General features: G+C 36.5%; 1 protein-coding gene across 2 annotated transcripts in view; it reads left to right on the top strand.

Annotated features, from left to right (window-relative positions):
• The window catches only part of LOC118267476 (inhibitory POU protein), a 78,295-nt gene extending 64,305 nt beyond the window's left edge, over nucleotides 1-13,990 (top strand). For both annotated transcript variants that reach the window (XM_035581503.2, XM_050704097.1), the window contains one exon: nucleotides 11,242-13,990. In XM_035581503.2, the coding sequence (XP_035437396.1) occupies nucleotides 11,242-11,949 (708 nt within the window). In that variant the 3' untranslated portion in view covers nucleotides 11,950-13,990. The remainder of the gene's footprint in view (nucleotides 1-11,241) is intronic.
• The last annotated feature ends 3,182 nt before the right edge of the window (nucleotides 13,991-17,172 follow it).

Here is a 17,172-nt window from a genome sequence, read left to right as displayed (position 1 = left end):
TCGAATTGAGTATATTTCTTATATTTTTTTTATCAAAGGACATGGCTAAATGGAGGTATGGAGACTGATCCCGCACGACTAAATATGGTACCCAGCAATAAATAATGCTGCATAACTAAAAAATCGTATTTTGTAATAAAATTAAGAAAGTCCAGAAACTTGTCATATTTGCACAATCCTGAAAATAAAATCGCGTAACTCCTACAACGTTACAAAAACTTCAAAGTATGACTAGGCAGTTTATGTACCACATGTTGCAATTCAAGTTCATGTCGAGGAGCGAGGAGTCAGTAGGTAGGCGAGCAAACAAAGTCCAGTAAATGAGCGAGGGTCAATGAAAATCCAAAATCCAAAAAAAGTACAACAAAGATCGAAGTAAACAGCAGACCGTTCGTTCAAACAACGTCTGACGTGACACATTGGTCATTAGTTTGACGTTTGTTTTTTTTTCATAGTGTATAAATGAAATCAGATATAAAAATTTAAAAAATCGATAAAATAATCGAAAAGGTTGATAGAAAAGAAAGTTTTGTTTGACATCGACAGGCTCAAAATATATAGAAATTATATATTTTGTGTCGGTCGAAATGTTAGTAATACACTTATACATTGTGTTATTAAAAATCAATGATAGTTTAATTATTCGGGAAAAGTGATGTCCCTTCCTAGCTAGCAGTACTTCCGTGTTGTCATGGCAAACCAAAACAAAGCAAAAAACCAATTATGAAACTTATTTTTTGTTAATTTTCGTTCACGAAGTTATAAGAATTGGTTAAACACAAAATAATTCATAAGTGAATATTTAAATGATACGGGTTAGCGTGAAATTCGTATTCGTGTTAATTATGCCTGGGTCAGTCATTTAGCCATCTCCTTTATACGTGCGTTAGTTAATAACTAACCTAACCTACAAATTTATTTGTCCTACTATGGGCGTTATTAATTTATGACTGTTTCGAGATTTAAGGGAAAATCAAATAGTATGCAAATAAAATTTAAATAATTGAATATAAATGAATAAAAAAATATAGGAATAAAGTAAAAAAGCATAAAATGTAATATTCGAAATTTTGAAATCTGTGTCAATACAAGATTTTTCATCGATACAGATTTTGTCATTGAATATTTTATTTAGATAAATATACGTTAGATATTGTCATAACAATAATTTTTATCAAAATGGTCCAGAATGTTTTAGCTTATTAAAAAAAGTTTAAAATTTTCAAATTAAAGACGTGTAGACAGGACAACGTCTGTCGGATCCGCTAGTAAATTTATATAACAGGAGGTAATGTGTATGCGGAAATCGGCAATTAAAACATAACTTCCCATACACAATGAAGTGTGCAACGTAGATAACAAATAGATGAGATTTATTATAAAAAAAAATGTATGACAAGAGCACGGACCAAGAGTGCATGGAGAACAAATGAATATAAATTTAAAAAAAATGGCATTTGGCTACAGGCTCTTTGTAGGCTATTGTTAGAATAGTTTTACTAGGCTTTTCGTCTATACAAACATAGTGCAAGATCAATAGAGAATTTGGGGAATCGAGCTAATACAAATTTAGGTGTCTAGCCTTGCGCATAGCACGGTGTAACATACATATATGCAAACAAAGGCAGTTAGGGGTTCACAAACGCAAGATGTTGGCTGTTTATTTGGCACGACGGTACTGTTTGCACGTACATAATTATTATGCACTACGGATAAATACACAAATACCTGCAATCAAATTCACAAGACAGTGCAAGTACAGACGTCTAAAATCAACACTAATTAAAATCTGTATCTGGAACTAACTGATTGGTTTTTTTTCCATGTGAAATTAATATACTTAAGATCTTTTTTACCCCGGTATTCCTAGAAATCGGGAACTACTCGAGAGTAATTAAATTTCTACAATGGCGAAAGCTAATAAATAATTTACGAAAAGCACATTTTAAAACTATTGTTACTGTTGACGAAACCTAACTTGAAGTTAAAAACGCCCCTGATACCGGTCATATATTTGGTTTTAAAGCGCAATCATTTCAAAACTTTATCAGTAAAATGGTTGGCTTTTTCCAGAAGTATACCAGAATCTTCTTCTAGAGCGGTCATGGTCGTCAGGTCAATTTTACAGTACATCGCTTCTCGCGCTTTCTAGCTTTTCTTTACTAGACGAAATTGGTTGTGTGAAGAGAATATTTTTTTGCCTGAAGTACTAGCGGTAGCACCTAATTTGATTTCCGCCCTCACCTCTTTCAAGGTTAATACATACACCCTCTAATAGTCATTTATCAAACTCAGTTTCATTGAGCTATTACACCTTAATAAACATGCAAACAATTTCTTAAGCCGTTTGATATATTTGATATGTTACCTATAAGTACTATAACTATTAGTTTGTGTACAAGTTAACGGTTTATAATGGTATAGTAAACAGACCTAGGACTCAAGGTCGATAGCACTTATAAATACATTACTACTCAAGTGTAGGTCACGGAAAAATACTTCTTTTTCACGGCAAACTATTGAGCTAGTATTGTTTGCCTTCAATGAGTCACGTGGTTGCAAGTGCAACTGTCGAACAATGGTTAAAACTATTTGGGATTTGGAGGTTCTTGTCAGTGTTGTCTAACTTTGTAATTATTTGAGGGATGAAGCTAAAAAGCTTTTATTGTATATTATTTTCAACGATAGTAATAGAAGTCCGATGCTTCGTAGAATACTTTAAAATAGACTAGTGGGTATGTTATCAGTAGGTAAACTTTGATTGATTCTCGATTGTGATGATTTATTTTGTTACTGTTATGAACTACACAATAGACGTATTATTGTTTTAATTACCATTTCCATTATATTGTTAGACAAAACTCACAATTAGCATAAAGGTCACACAGGTCATTCTAAATAATAATTTTAACTAAATATACCTCATATTTGCGTGAAAGAGACAAAAGATGTAGAACAGCGCATTGACCCCACTGTTACACAATAATAATATGAAGTTGATGGACTTCCACGAAGTGTTTATTTTAGACAGGATAATGTGTGTGTACAAAGAAAATCACCCGTTTGAAAGAAGTTCTTTGAAGGTAGAAATATTATGTACAGACACGAGCAGCTCAACTTACTCCTTTCTGTTAAACACCTTTATTAGAATTTTAATTTTACAATTTTGATATAATGTCGCAAATTGTTTTGTTTTCTTTACTTTAGGTTAGTGCACTTTCGGTCTATAAATAGGCGTAGTTTCATCATGTAGACATTCAATCAGGTTGCTGATTGCCTTTGCACGGCTCGACGTCAAGGCAAAGAATTTTTTATGAAGAACATACATTAATATTGTATCTATAAAGTTGAATGTTCTATGACGTGGGCGACTAAGTCAAGGCCTATATTGAAATTGTTTCTGTATTTATATGTGACTAGCTACTTCCGCGCGGTTTCACCCGCTCTGATCGGCTCCTATTGGTCATAACGTGATGTTTTATAGCCTATAGCCTTCCTCGATAAATGGACTATCCAACAAAAAAAAGAATTATTCAAATCGGACCAGTAGTTCCGGAGATTAGCGCGTTCAAACAAACAAACAATCAAACAAACAAACTCTTCAGCTTTATAATATTACTAGCTTCCGCCTGCGACTCCGTCCGCGTGGATGTCGGTCTTCGCGTGGATGTTTTATTTCTCCATTTTGAGTAACTCTAACAATGACATCTTATAAATATCTATTGGAGCCAATTACGGCTAGGCCCATAATAATTAAGGATATCCCTCTACTGCTGTTAAGCTTGCGTTCTGTAGTATAAAAGTGAAAAATTAAGATTTTTTTTTCTACATATTTTTCCAGGATGAAACGTATTTTATTTTATGCCCAGGATAATAAGGTATAATTATACCAAGTTTCATTGAAATCGAACCGTTAGTTTTCACGTGATGCCTGAACATAGAGATAGACAGAAAGAAAAAAAAATTAATTAATATTTCCGGTTTAGTATCGATCTATAATTAATAAAAGTACCTACGCTTTTACCTACTTAATAGAAACTAAGCGTAATTCATGTATATATTTGGTGTTTCTGCACCGATTTCTATGATTTTTTTATTAATTAGTTAATAATGTTAACATTTTTAATTAGGGATGAATGAGTGTCATAAACGTAAGAATAGGTAGACAAATATAATCAGAAAGCTTCGAACTACTAAGCTATCGGGAGTTATACGTGTTATTGTGAGTCAACCATAAATTTGCTGTCGTGGAATATTTTTTAAACAATTTTAAGGAGAACATTTCCGTCATACACGATTTCTGTGTAGCTTTAACCATTAAGGCTGCACACGCGACGGAAGCTTCAAAAATGGAGTAAGTTCTCCGGTTTTCCCAACATTTCCCTTCACTGCTCTGCTCCTATTGATCGTAGCGTGATGAAAAGTGTACTATAACCTGCCCAGGAGTATGAAGAACAATTGTACCAAGTTTCGTTGAAATCTGTCGAGTAGTTTTTGTTTCTATAAAGAACATACAGACAGACAGACAGACAGACAGACAGACAGACAAAAATTTTTCTGATTGCATTTTTGGCGTCAGTATCGATTACTAATCACCCACTGATAGTTATTTTGGAAATATATTTCATGTACAGAATTGACCTCTCTACAGATTTATTATAAGTATAGATTAAATTTCATTTCTATAGAAATGAAACACATTTAAATATATTTAATGTGTTTTTTATTTGTTTATATATAATGGTTGGTTTTTGAGCTTAAATTCAGTGAGAATATTATAACCACAATAGATAAAACTAATAAGGATCCAATGAGTGACCTTTATTCTATATACTTAACATTAATCATACATCAAACTTCCTAAAACTATCAATTCAGTGTTGTTACTATGTTATGTTACCACGATCTATTTTTTTCTTCTACTCTATTCTGCGATTATTTAAGAGTACCTATATTTCGTGTCATCTTCTGTGTTTACTATAAAACTGACATGACGATGACATTGTGTAGGCGCCAGTCAGTGATCAGTTTCGCCGTTCCATACGCACCAGATAATCATTCTCATAGACAGACACACAAACATAATCATACAGAGTGACTATTAATATGACTAGTCAAAGAGACAGCTTAACGTTTGTCTAATCAAATATTTCACAGCATGTTACATTATCTCAAACGAAGTTTCTTCACATGCAACGTAGCGACCGTAGCACGAAATAGTAATGTGTTAGGAACCTATCATTAGAAAGTACAGCTGATACGTACATGTCAATCGAAATAATATTACTTACAGAATCATAGAAAATTGACTTTCCTTTATATTTGAAAGCAATCTGGTAATAGATAGCTACGAATCGGTAAAAATCCGGCTTTATGATTTCATTTTTGATGAAGGCGTGATATACCATCACGCTATGTTGAGACACGCGAGTTTGAAAAGAACTTTTTCATACTAAAATATTGAAACATAACTAAAGAAAGCAAAAGGAAGGTTTTCACTCCTTTAGTTATCATTTCGGGAAATCGATGCGTCTTTATGATACGTGCTTGGTGCGTACATGAGGTTTTTATCCAAAATTCTTTAAGCCACAACATCTTTTTGCGCCGTGTACACTTTTTTTCTGTTTATTATTTTTGTAACGGTGCAAATAAACTGTTCTCTCTCTCTCTCTCTCTCTCTCTCTCTCTCTCTCTCTCTCTCTCTCTCTTCTCTCTCTCTCTCTCTCTCTCTCTCTCTCTCTCTTTGTAGTAATTGGAGGAAAGCGGGATTTTATTTCGGTCTAATTGGAAACCGATAAAAATTTTCACTATGTAAATGCAATATATCGCTTACATGGCTGTCACCTAGATAGAAGTGAAGATCAGTCTCAGCAAACTCATACTCATTATACTCCTATACATTCTTTTATAAATGTATCTACCTTTAAAGACTAAGGGTAATTGTCCGCGTCGCGGCATTTGACGAATGCATGCATCCTTCATACACTACAGGCGACTACAAATGAAAATGCTTGCATCTTGCTTAGAAACAAAACTGTCTAAAGCTAAGCAGCAATGTTAAGTCCGTCCGTCCGCCTGTCAGTCCTATTGTTTGTGACGAATTTTTCAAATGACCCAATGTGGACAGTAGCCCTTAGAGTAAATGAATATTATGATAATATTATCATTTACAAACCAATTTCATTTCATTGATCTCTCTTAGAATTTTCCCAATATGCAATTCAATGAACTTTATCAGTACCTACCTACTCAGACATGGGTGCATTACAAATAGCTTCCCTTAGACCACTGCCTACCCATTTCCGGAAGGCATATAGCATAGATAGATAGCATAGAAGGGACTATAATAACGCCACCAGTAAACCCGGCGAAACAGTCAAAATACAATTCAATAGTAATCGTATCCAATCTCAAAATATTGCCGACCAACATTGAATCTTACTGTCATAAAAATAAAGGTTAAGAGTCTTTTGACGGTTGCCAAGGGATATTCAACTTTATTGCGTAGTAATAAGAGTGTGTGAAGTTTGTTGTACGGCTGTCTATCAAGCGATGGGGTGGGAAATAGGGCCGGTGTGGCTACAAAGTAAGAGATATTGATTACATTATAAGAAAACACTTCTGTTGAAGAAATTACATTTTATTACAGCTTTTTTTTTTGTATCACGTAGTTAATATTTTCCTACAAAATATATAATAGTTTAATTTTTAAACAATTAATTACACATATTATTTACAACTTAAAAATACCTAAAAAGGAATAAAAACTAACTTAAAACTAAAATAAAGAAAAAAAATAAAAGAAGCCTACCTACCCACCAATTATATTATGTTATGCATGTGTTTCCAATTCACAAGTCATTAAAAACCGACATAAATTGAAATAACAGCTACAATACATTTTGACATTATATCTATATCAATATTCAGATTAAAAGTCACCCCGCTTGTTCCAAGAAGACGGTTTCGTGGCCACACCGTCGAACAAATTTGGCCACTTGTCCCAATCATAATGTACCGACACAAATCACTATTAAAGGAATATAATTTATTTAATATCCACTTGCAATTGGATTGTGTAGTGAGGAGCAAACTATCGATAAACTAAACCTATAAGTTTTTAGTTAGTCGATAATTCAAGTTTTATAATTAGTAACTGAAGTCTTTATCAGAGTATCTCAGTTCGATGTCGTCACATGAGTTACATTACAATTTTCTGGGCTAGAACACATGTGCCGACTTCACCTTCCGTAACTAAAAAGGATTAAAAAAACATACCTAACAAGTCAGTTTTTTAAAGTTAGACTCGAAAGTATTAGAGAAAATCTAGGTCTAGTCGAAAATTAGAAGTCTCTTCTGTATTCCTAGAATACCTAATTAGGGGTTAACCAATTTGTCATCTATTCTAGAACGACCGACTAACTCAATGTCGCCACTTAAATTAAAATGTTCTAATTCCGTGAATTGAGATTGTTGTAACATGTATAAAGTTAGCACGATGCTCCACTGATCTATTAGGTCAAAGACAGTCAAGACTAGGAATAGTAAGTATTGGCACAATTAAAAAGGTTATGTAGTGAGAAATTGGAAATTGTTAATTTATGTTAAAAACTTGTAATGTAGATTCAGGTCGTCATCATTTCTGTTACAATTTTGAAAAGGTGGACTATCTGTCCACCTTTTCCTTCCTATAACCTTTAAGATTTCACGCGCATTCAGGCATTCTTGTCATGTATAATGTTATTTGTCCTATGTAATATTAGGACGATGAAACTAAATCATAACTGAAACTAAATCATCTTTCTGAATTTTGTAAACTTTAAAATATATTTTGCTCAATTTATAAAGCGAACCTTGCGCCTTCGGTAGTTACTCTACTAGTTATTCTATAAACCATCAGCCAATTCAGATTTAGTTAGACATGTCACAACCATTATACCTACGGCGGTACACCGTACAATTACCCGCCGCATTTTTTATACAGTCCCGTTTCTTTCAAATTCATGGATTTTTTGATACATGACATGCGCGCCCGGTCACGAATATTGTACTGACCTTTCGATGTCCTCATAACCAGACCTATTTGAAAAAATAATTCGTATGACATGTATTTGCTACTATTTTATAAAATAGTAACAAAATACACATATCACTTTCCCACAATACAAATAGATTTCAAAGATCTATAGTAAGAACCTACTAGATGAATGTTAAAAAGGCCTTGCTCTAAGTTAGTATATATCTATACTTATAATATTATAAAGCTGAAGAGTTTGTTTGTTTGAACGCGCTAATCTCCGGAACTACTGGTCCGATTTGAATCATTCTTTTTGTGTTGGATAGTCCATTTATCGAGGAAGGCTGGCTATAAAACATTACGCTATGATCAATAGGAGCCAAGCAGAGCGGGTGAAACCGCGCGGAAGTAGCTATTAAGGATATAATATGATCTCTGTAGTCAGATTACAACTAATTCGTAATTTTATGCACTTGTCAATCTTACCAAGTTAATTTCGCACTCGCAACTAAACTTAAAACTATCGATATGAAGTAAACTCATGAGGCGTCCCATCACTACACAATGACAACGTGGGTCCCCTATTACATGCGTGTATCAAATATGAGGGGGACATACACTCGAATTATGGCTATATGTTGCACCTGTGAATCTAATGTGGTTGGAGCTTAATTACTATTCTAGAATTATTTCATTGAAGGGGTGCGAAGAACTGAGACTTGATAAGTTTGCAGTAGTACCTGTACTTAATTACCTGCCATCTTCATTGAGTCTGTCTGTAATAAATTGTACATGGCAAAGTTATTAAAATATTAGTGCATGTAACAGCAACATGTTACAAGTTAACTGAGGTTTCCCATGTCCTCAGTCTAAGTCACAGTAGAGGCAAAGTAAGGCACTTTAGTAACTTTGGTACTATTTTAACTAAGTTGTAAGTTTGTGGTCGGTTCTACTTAGTAACTAGCGGACCCGACAGACGTTGTCCTGTCTGCATGTCTTTAATTTGAAAATTTTAAACTTTTTTTTAATAAGCTAAAACATTTTGGACCATTTTGATGATTTATCTTCAAATGTTATGACATTGTGAATCTAAACCATTCTCAGATCCCCTTGAACACACACAAAAAATTTCATCAAAATCGGTCCAGTCGCTTAAGAGAAGTTCAGTGACATAAACACTTACAGAAGAATTATATATATAAAGATTAGAAGTTCTGCACTTGACAAAGGTCGGGCAATGCTTTGTGTTTTGGTTAGTGCATCTTATGATCAGGAAAACATAAATTCATTAAATTTACAACACCAAATGTTAGACATGTGAAACCCAGCGTGCTAATCAAGGGTGAGGAGTTAGACCCTGTAGACTAAACTGTATTTTTAGGTATAACCATATATAGACGCTAAGCTTCAATGGGCCCCACATAATATAGATAAGTTGTCGAAAAGGCTCAGTTCAGCAGCATATGCACTATTGACTGCACGGTTGGTGCGGTGGCTGGGCAACTGGCTGCCGCGCAACGGGTAGCGGGTTCGAATCCCGCACGGAGCAACTCTTTGTGTGATCCACAAATTGTTGTTTCGGGTCTGGTTGTCATGTGTATGTGAACTTGTATGTTTGTAAACGCACCCACGACACGGGAGAAAATCCTAATGTGGGGCAACGTTTTTAAAAAAAAAAAATATTATGCCGTTAAAAACATTAGAAATTTAACCGATGTAAATACAGCGCGACTAGTATACTTTAGTTATTTCCATGGTGTCATGACATAATATGGTATTCTCCTGTGGGGTTTTTGACCTCAAACTAACATTTTTAAATTTAATGCCGGCCTCATCTATTTGAGAGATTGACGTGTAAAAGAGCCTACATTGTAAACTATTTGCAAAGAAACAAAAAAAAAGGAATGAGTGAAAATATAATTTTCTTGTGTGGTTTTATACTACAACGTAAAATTAGCATAGGAATTATTTTATGGCCGATGGATTTTTTTGTTTTACAGGTTTGTTTTATGATTTGGGCTAGGCGTTTCTGTTATTTATTTGTTTCTTCGAATTAAGTAATTAGTTGAGGATTTAGTCAAAAATACGGCTATACGAGATGACAATGCACATTTTAATGCTAACATTACTAAATAAATATAGTCAAAACAAAAAAAAATCCATAACGAGGCGTATAAATAAACTATACAACACCAAAGCCAAAGTGAATACCGTAGAAATATACACACACATAAATATCGTGCAAGACCGTTGCAATAACGTGAGGAGCACTAATTGTGAGTTACTGTACCCCCGGGATCCACGCAGACATGAACTCCTACACTTGGAAATAGATAGTGCACTTTTTTCCTCAAGTACCTACGTACGCTGCAAAACATACACGTGTAGGGGATTATTGATTAAGGAAACCGAATTCAGAGGTGTTCTTTGATAGAGGGAGATTATGCGAAAGGGTTGGTTTTGTAAAAATAGGCGCTTTTATGTTAGGTGTCGATTCTATGAGACATGGTGTGTTCAAACGGTTATATGTATTTGTCATTTTTGGGTATTGCAACGCCCCGTACTCGCCTCTTCTTATAACCTTTAAGATTATAATTATGGTATTTAAAAGATGAATTTACTCATGATACAGTACCTAATCTTAATGTTTTACTATTGTACTCGTAGGTAGTAATGGTAATTTTTATTACAAAAAAAAACTATTATTTTGTAGTTTTATTCAGGATCGTGCATTAATAATAAATCTTTAGCAACAACGGGCAATGAATAGCATTTGATTAGGCGCCTAACAAAAGAAGTTTCATCACAAAAAAAATCAAAGCGTCCTATCCAACAGGGGATGCATCGAAATATTTATAGCGAGCGCATATGCGACGGCTACACGACAAACATTCATTTCGGCAACAATGCCGGTCAACAACTTAAGCATATTGGCTGAACACTCACTCCCAATCAACGTCACAACACTCGCCCCCATCTATAAAAAACAAGTGTTTGCTCTCATAAAGAATGAGTGCAAATCTGCACAATGATTGTTTATGTTTCCATATCGTCCCGAGTACCATTGTTGCGTCGAGCACCCTCCTCTATTTACAATAAAACGTACGATTTAACATGAATGCACAAGTTAATACGGCGGACGAGTATAATGGTGACGACGCCCCTCATAATCCTCTTAATCATTAAAATATTGACAGGGAACTCACAAGTGCTTCTGTCCACAGATGGGCCATCATGGCATGGAGGGGCTAGACATGCTCGACCCACTCACCTCTTCATCGATGACCACCTTAGCGCCAATGGGAGAAGCTGCACCACCTCACCACCAGCTTCACGGCTACGGAGCGATGAACCATGTCATGAACCACCACCACCACGCCGGAGGGCTGGCGCACGCACCACCTGCGCACCTCGGCCACCCGGCAGCAGCACTCCATCCTGACACCGATACAGATCCTCGCGAACTCGAGGCTTTCGCCGAAAGATTTAAACAACGAAGAATTAAACTAGGTGTTACACAAGCAGACGTCGGTAAAGCACTTGCGAATCTTAAACTTCCTGGCGTGGGAGCTCTATCACAGAGCACCATCTGCCGTTTCGAGAGCCTTACACTAAGTCACAACAACATGATAGCCTTGAAACCAATCCTACAAGCGTGGCTCGAGGAGGCAGAAGCGCAAGCCAAGAACAAAAGACGGGACCCCGACGCGCCGAGCGTGCTGCCAGCTGGAGAAAAGAAACGTAAGAGAACTTCTATCGCAGCACCGGAGAAGAGAAGTCTGGAAGCTTATTTCGCGGTGCAGCCGCGGCCCTCCGGGGAGAAGATAACAGCTATTGCGGAGAAACTGGACCTCAAGAAGAACGTAGTAAGAGTGTGGTTTTGTAACCAGCGACAGAAACAGAAGCGGATGAAGTTTGCGGCGCAGCACTGACCGGCGGGCGGCGGCGCGGCTCTGCTATACCCGGGCCCCGGGTACGGCTACTGAGCACCGCCGCTCCGGCGCGCCCCGCCCCGGCACGCCCCGACAAACCCTCACACAGCTATAAGGATCTCATTCCGATCTCATTCTTAAACTCTCTTTGAGTCAAGCAACCTAGTTTTTAGTGTAGATATTATACCATTTTTGTGTTTGTCTATTCACTTTCCACGGATTCTTATATAGTTTTCGAGACACAGGGTATATAATAATCAATTATATACATATCATTACAGTGAGTAGATGACGCTTCAACCGTTCAGTTCACGCGCGCCGTCTTTTCAATGTTTTCGGAGCATCGAATATGTACTTGGATAAAAAAACAAATTCAGGATTTTTAAGAGAATGTGCCTTGCAAATAATCAATATTCTGTGTTTTAATATTAGTAACTTCATTGCTGCGAGTCGCAGGAGTCGCACCACGCTGCGCTCGGCCGGACGGTCGCTTGCGAGATGTGGCCATCCTTTTAAATGTAGTGTTACGTATTCATTTCCCTGACTTTGCTCATTGTTTACAAGTGATCGAGGTCTCGCAGGCGTTCCTGTCGCCGCTCTGCGCGCAGTCTAATGTTTAAATGTTTAATGATAAATTTGTTAGGCGTTTTGTTCTCATTATATTGACACTGTACAAAATAATTGTAAGAAATTATATTTTCAAGCCTAAGTTGTAGATAATATTTGGTAGGATTTTGTATTATATTATGATATGTTTTAAAGTTCTGTTCATTTGTTCATTTTGTATTATTATGAACATGTTCACGAGATGGCACAATTTGTAGTTTAAGAGATTTTTAGTGAATTTTAGCCAAAATAGTGTTAACAATTCATTTGTAAATAGGTCACCTTTTGATTAACCTGTAGGAGTTAGTTTAATACATATAGTAACTAAACGGAAGGAATTAGCACAACGCGATTGGATTCATGCACCACGACACAACGATTGCGGTACTCCTCACCTTTGTCATCAACTACGTAGATAAATTAGGAGTCGATGTAACAAGAGTCGCCCGATGCCAAAATTTTAATGTGAAACGTCAATGAATTCTAGTCAAAAACGCGGCCAAAGTATTGACGATAATCGAAATTGAATAAAAACTCATTTGTTACAAATTGTGTTTGATAACTGCATGGATCCAAAATGGTGTATTGCACCGCAGCTTAAGTAAGTAATAGAAAACCCGAAAAAAAAACATAATCATTTTGCGAATTATAAATAATATTTTTAAAAGATATTTTGTAAATATAGTTTTAATAAAAAGACTTAAGTAATAATGAAACGTGCAATTTTGACCTCGGTAATTATATGAAATAACTGCTAGGAATTTATGATACCTACCACTGACAATGAAAGAACACGTATTTCTTTGTATACCGATCTAGTCTAAGCTCTATTTATATTAAGTTATTTATTGTTTTAAAACTACTTACTTTTATTACTTTATTGTTGTTAATTGTGCAATGTTATCTGTATTCCATTGTAAAACACCAAATATTACATTATTATTGCGAATTTGAGGATTATTTTGTTAAAAATTGGGATATTGAATGATGTACGATATCTTACGTCACTACTTGCCTCACTACAAACTAAGATTTTTACGATATGGAGTCGTGAAATAATATTAAATGTAAATTACTTTTGTACCAAATAAGGAAATGAAATTAGGAGGATTTTGGAATAGTTATAAGGTAACATTTTGTAAACGATTGAAACAATATACCTTTGCAAATAGTGACGTAAACAAAGTACAAAACAAAAGTATTTTTATTAATTATTTTTAATTTGTAAATAAATAAAACTAATAGAACCGAGAGTAACAATTATTACTACTCGTTCCGATAACTAAGTCAGTAATAATTTAAGTAGACATTAGAAAAAGTTTCTCTTGCAATTATTAATTCTTAATTAACTATGATTATTAATAATAAAAAGAAGACAATCTTATTTCGAAAACCAATAAACAATAAATTGAAAATAGAATTATTAGTACAGAAATACTGTTGTTTTATTGCTTACTTAGTCTTCCACGTGTCCACGTGTTTACGAACATATAATTTCACATACAATGGCATACAAATGCAAATGGACGTTACGAGACAGTCGATTACCCAACTACCGCGTCAATCGTACTAATCGCGTAATGTACAGACTTGTTACCTCAAATATTGAGAAATTTTCGAAATATCGAAATATGTCAATGTTGCAACTTGCAACAATTGCTATTGATGCAGTCTATAATAGAATAATCTATTAACATTTCAGTTCAACAGAAACTGTACAACAGTTGACACAATTACGTATTATTAGGGCTCCTGTATACGTTGCGTCATTTGACAAATGCATGCATCCTTCAAATGACGCAGACGAATTTGACATATACCGTATGTGATTAGGGACATACGCTAATAAAAAATATTACACATAGTGGACAGTAGCCCTTACGTAACAAAATATAACATTAGTCGTCGCCGTAGAGACCCTCCTACGAATATCACTACGGCTACAAATCAGTGCTTTTCCACCAGAGATGTACTATGCCAGGTTGCTGTGGATGTGTTTGCGTTCCACCAATCATATTCATTGGTACACATAGCTTAGCACTATTGGAAGCGAACTCAACTGCGCTATGTTTTTTATATTGCAAGATGCGTGCTATGGATGCGTGCTATAGATGCGTGCTATGGATGTATGTATGGATGTGTGCTATGGATGTGTGCTATGGATGGCTCGAGCTGCGAGCTGCAAATCTTCCTCGCACAGCTACATAGGTTAGTAGCAGTGGAAACGGTCACATAGTTTCACAGCTTAGCTATAACATCTGCTTAGCATAGCTACATAGCACATGTCTGGTGGAAAAGCACCCTTAGCCCAGTGGTTAGGGAACAGGCTGTTACACAACGTGTCGCGGTTTCGATACCCGTATGTAACAATAGATTGTGTGATCCTCTAATTTTATAGTTTCAGCTGGATCTCTATGCTAATTTTTAGTTTTATGTTTGTGAAGTACGAATAAATGCTCACACAGCAGAGGTGCAACACAAAAACACACGCACGACACACAACAAAACACTCGAACCACGCTCCACGTAGCATCTTCAGGAGTTGCGGGCGAAACGGTGGTGTTACACAACGCATGCTAATAATACATCTACAGCGGAATTAAAACTAAAAATGTATCTCATTGTTAGTGACGCACTAGTATATTAAAAAAAACGCACTTGTAACGCCTCTGGTGTTTCAAGTGTCCATGGGCGGCGGCGATTGCTTACCATCAGGTGATACGTCTGCTCGTTTGTCCCATATATGGCATGTCCCATAAAGAAAATACTCTCTGAGTAAGTATCTGTAGCTTAAACAACACGTCTACCATAGCATTGTAACCCATATTACAGCAATAATATCATATGCAAACAATTCCATAACATTAAATGGTAATTTTCAATATCATATAATTCCGAGAATCATTAGATACAGTTTGCAAATACTAAATGTAATACCCACGTTACGCCTAGCATCAGTTTCAAGCAATATCGAGTAAGCCTATTGCCGTATATCGAATACAATTAAATTTCAGGCTTAAAGCAATTCCTGAGAATTTCGAACATCGTATTGTTACCGATATTACATTTATGAAGCTATTGCGTAACAGGCAGCTTTAAATTCTGTAGCAGTTGATGTTGATTGCAAGCTGTAGGTAATGATTTATGAGCATTTCATGTATCATCGTCATCGTCAACAGCTTATAAGTGGTCACTGCCGACCTAAGGCCTTTTCTCTGAAGGTCTGAGCAGTAATCAGTTAATCACCACGCTTGCTCGCTTGCAATGTGGGTTGACAATTTGGACAATTTTAGGATCTGGACGCGAAAGTGCTCGCGCACATATGTAAATACGCATTCACAGCTCCACTGCCGCGCCAGATTAGTGCGTGGCGAGATGAGCTCCGGCGCGATCTCATGGCGGACTGCAAGCAACGATTGTCACACCAGAAGGCTGGGCTCCCTGCTGTAGTAGCGGTAAGTCGCTTCTGAAGAGTGGCAAGAGACGCTCCGGCTCAAAGCAGGAAAAGAAACGGGGTGGTCCGTTTTATAATTTAAATGGAGTTTGAGCACTACTTAATTTTAAGTTGATCCTAAACAGATAACTGACGTTTGAGTATACCAAACTAGAATTTTACTTATAATAATATTTGATAGACGATACAGTATGTCACAAAAAAGTGTCATTATTGGTAGGTTTTTTTTTTGAGGGGGAACATCATCCAATCACTTCTCCCGCCTTGGGCGAGGCGAGAGGAAGCGTCAGACTCTTATTGGCCAAAAAACACCCCGCTCCTGCTTTTCAAGCCAGAGCCCCGGTAAACCAGCTAGGTAGTCCGCAGCTCCGGATCAATGTGTTACAGTGCTACTAAGTATAATGGTGATTGAGTCCAGCAGTGAGTACCTATCTGATAAGAGTCTCTTCGAGTCTTCGCCAATTCATGATGCTCAGACTTCATTCGACAGGATCTATGTATTGTTATTTGAATGCACTTTCTTGTAGAGTTAAGTGTGGAGTTAAGAGAGATAAGTGTGGGAGAGCCATGCTTCGGCACGAATGGGCCGGCTCGACCGGAGTGATACCACGGCCTCACAGAAAACCGACGTGAAACAACGCTTGCGTTGTGTTTCGTTGTGTGAGTGAGGTTACCGGAGGCCCAATTCCCCCCTTCCCAATCTTCCCCATCCCCATTCCCGAACAACAACCCTTAAATTCCTAACTCCCAAAAAGCCGGTAACGCACTTGTAAAGCCTTTGGTGTTTCAAGTGTCTATGGGCGGCGGCGATTGCTTACCATCAGGTTATACGTCTGCTCGATTACCAGCATACCTCATAAAAAAAAGAGTTCACTTTCTATAAGTCAAATGTTGTGTTGTCAATAATAAATACTAGCGACCCGCTCCAGCTTCGCACGGTTGCAATGCTGATACTAATTACACTACAGAAAACCTGTGAACGTTGTATAAAAAAACATAGCGACCCGCCCCGGTTTCGCACGTGTATAACATATGTATATATATATATAGCCTATGCCTATGTCACTCACTGAAAAAATGATTAAAATCGATCCAGTAGTTGGCCACGTGGAAAACAGCCAACGCATGTCTGCAACGTAAATGGTCATTGCTAAGGATGTCTA

The sequence above is a fragment of the Spodoptera frugiperda genome, chromosome 25 (genome assembly GCF_023101765.2).
Source record: "Spodoptera frugiperda isolate SF20-4 chromosome 25, AGI-APGP_CSIRO_Sfru_2.0, whole genome shotgun sequence".
NCBI lineage: Eukaryota > Metazoa > Arthropoda > Insecta > Lepidoptera > Noctuidae > Spodoptera > Spodoptera frugiperda.
This window is presented reverse-complemented; position numbering and strand designations above follow the sequence as displayed.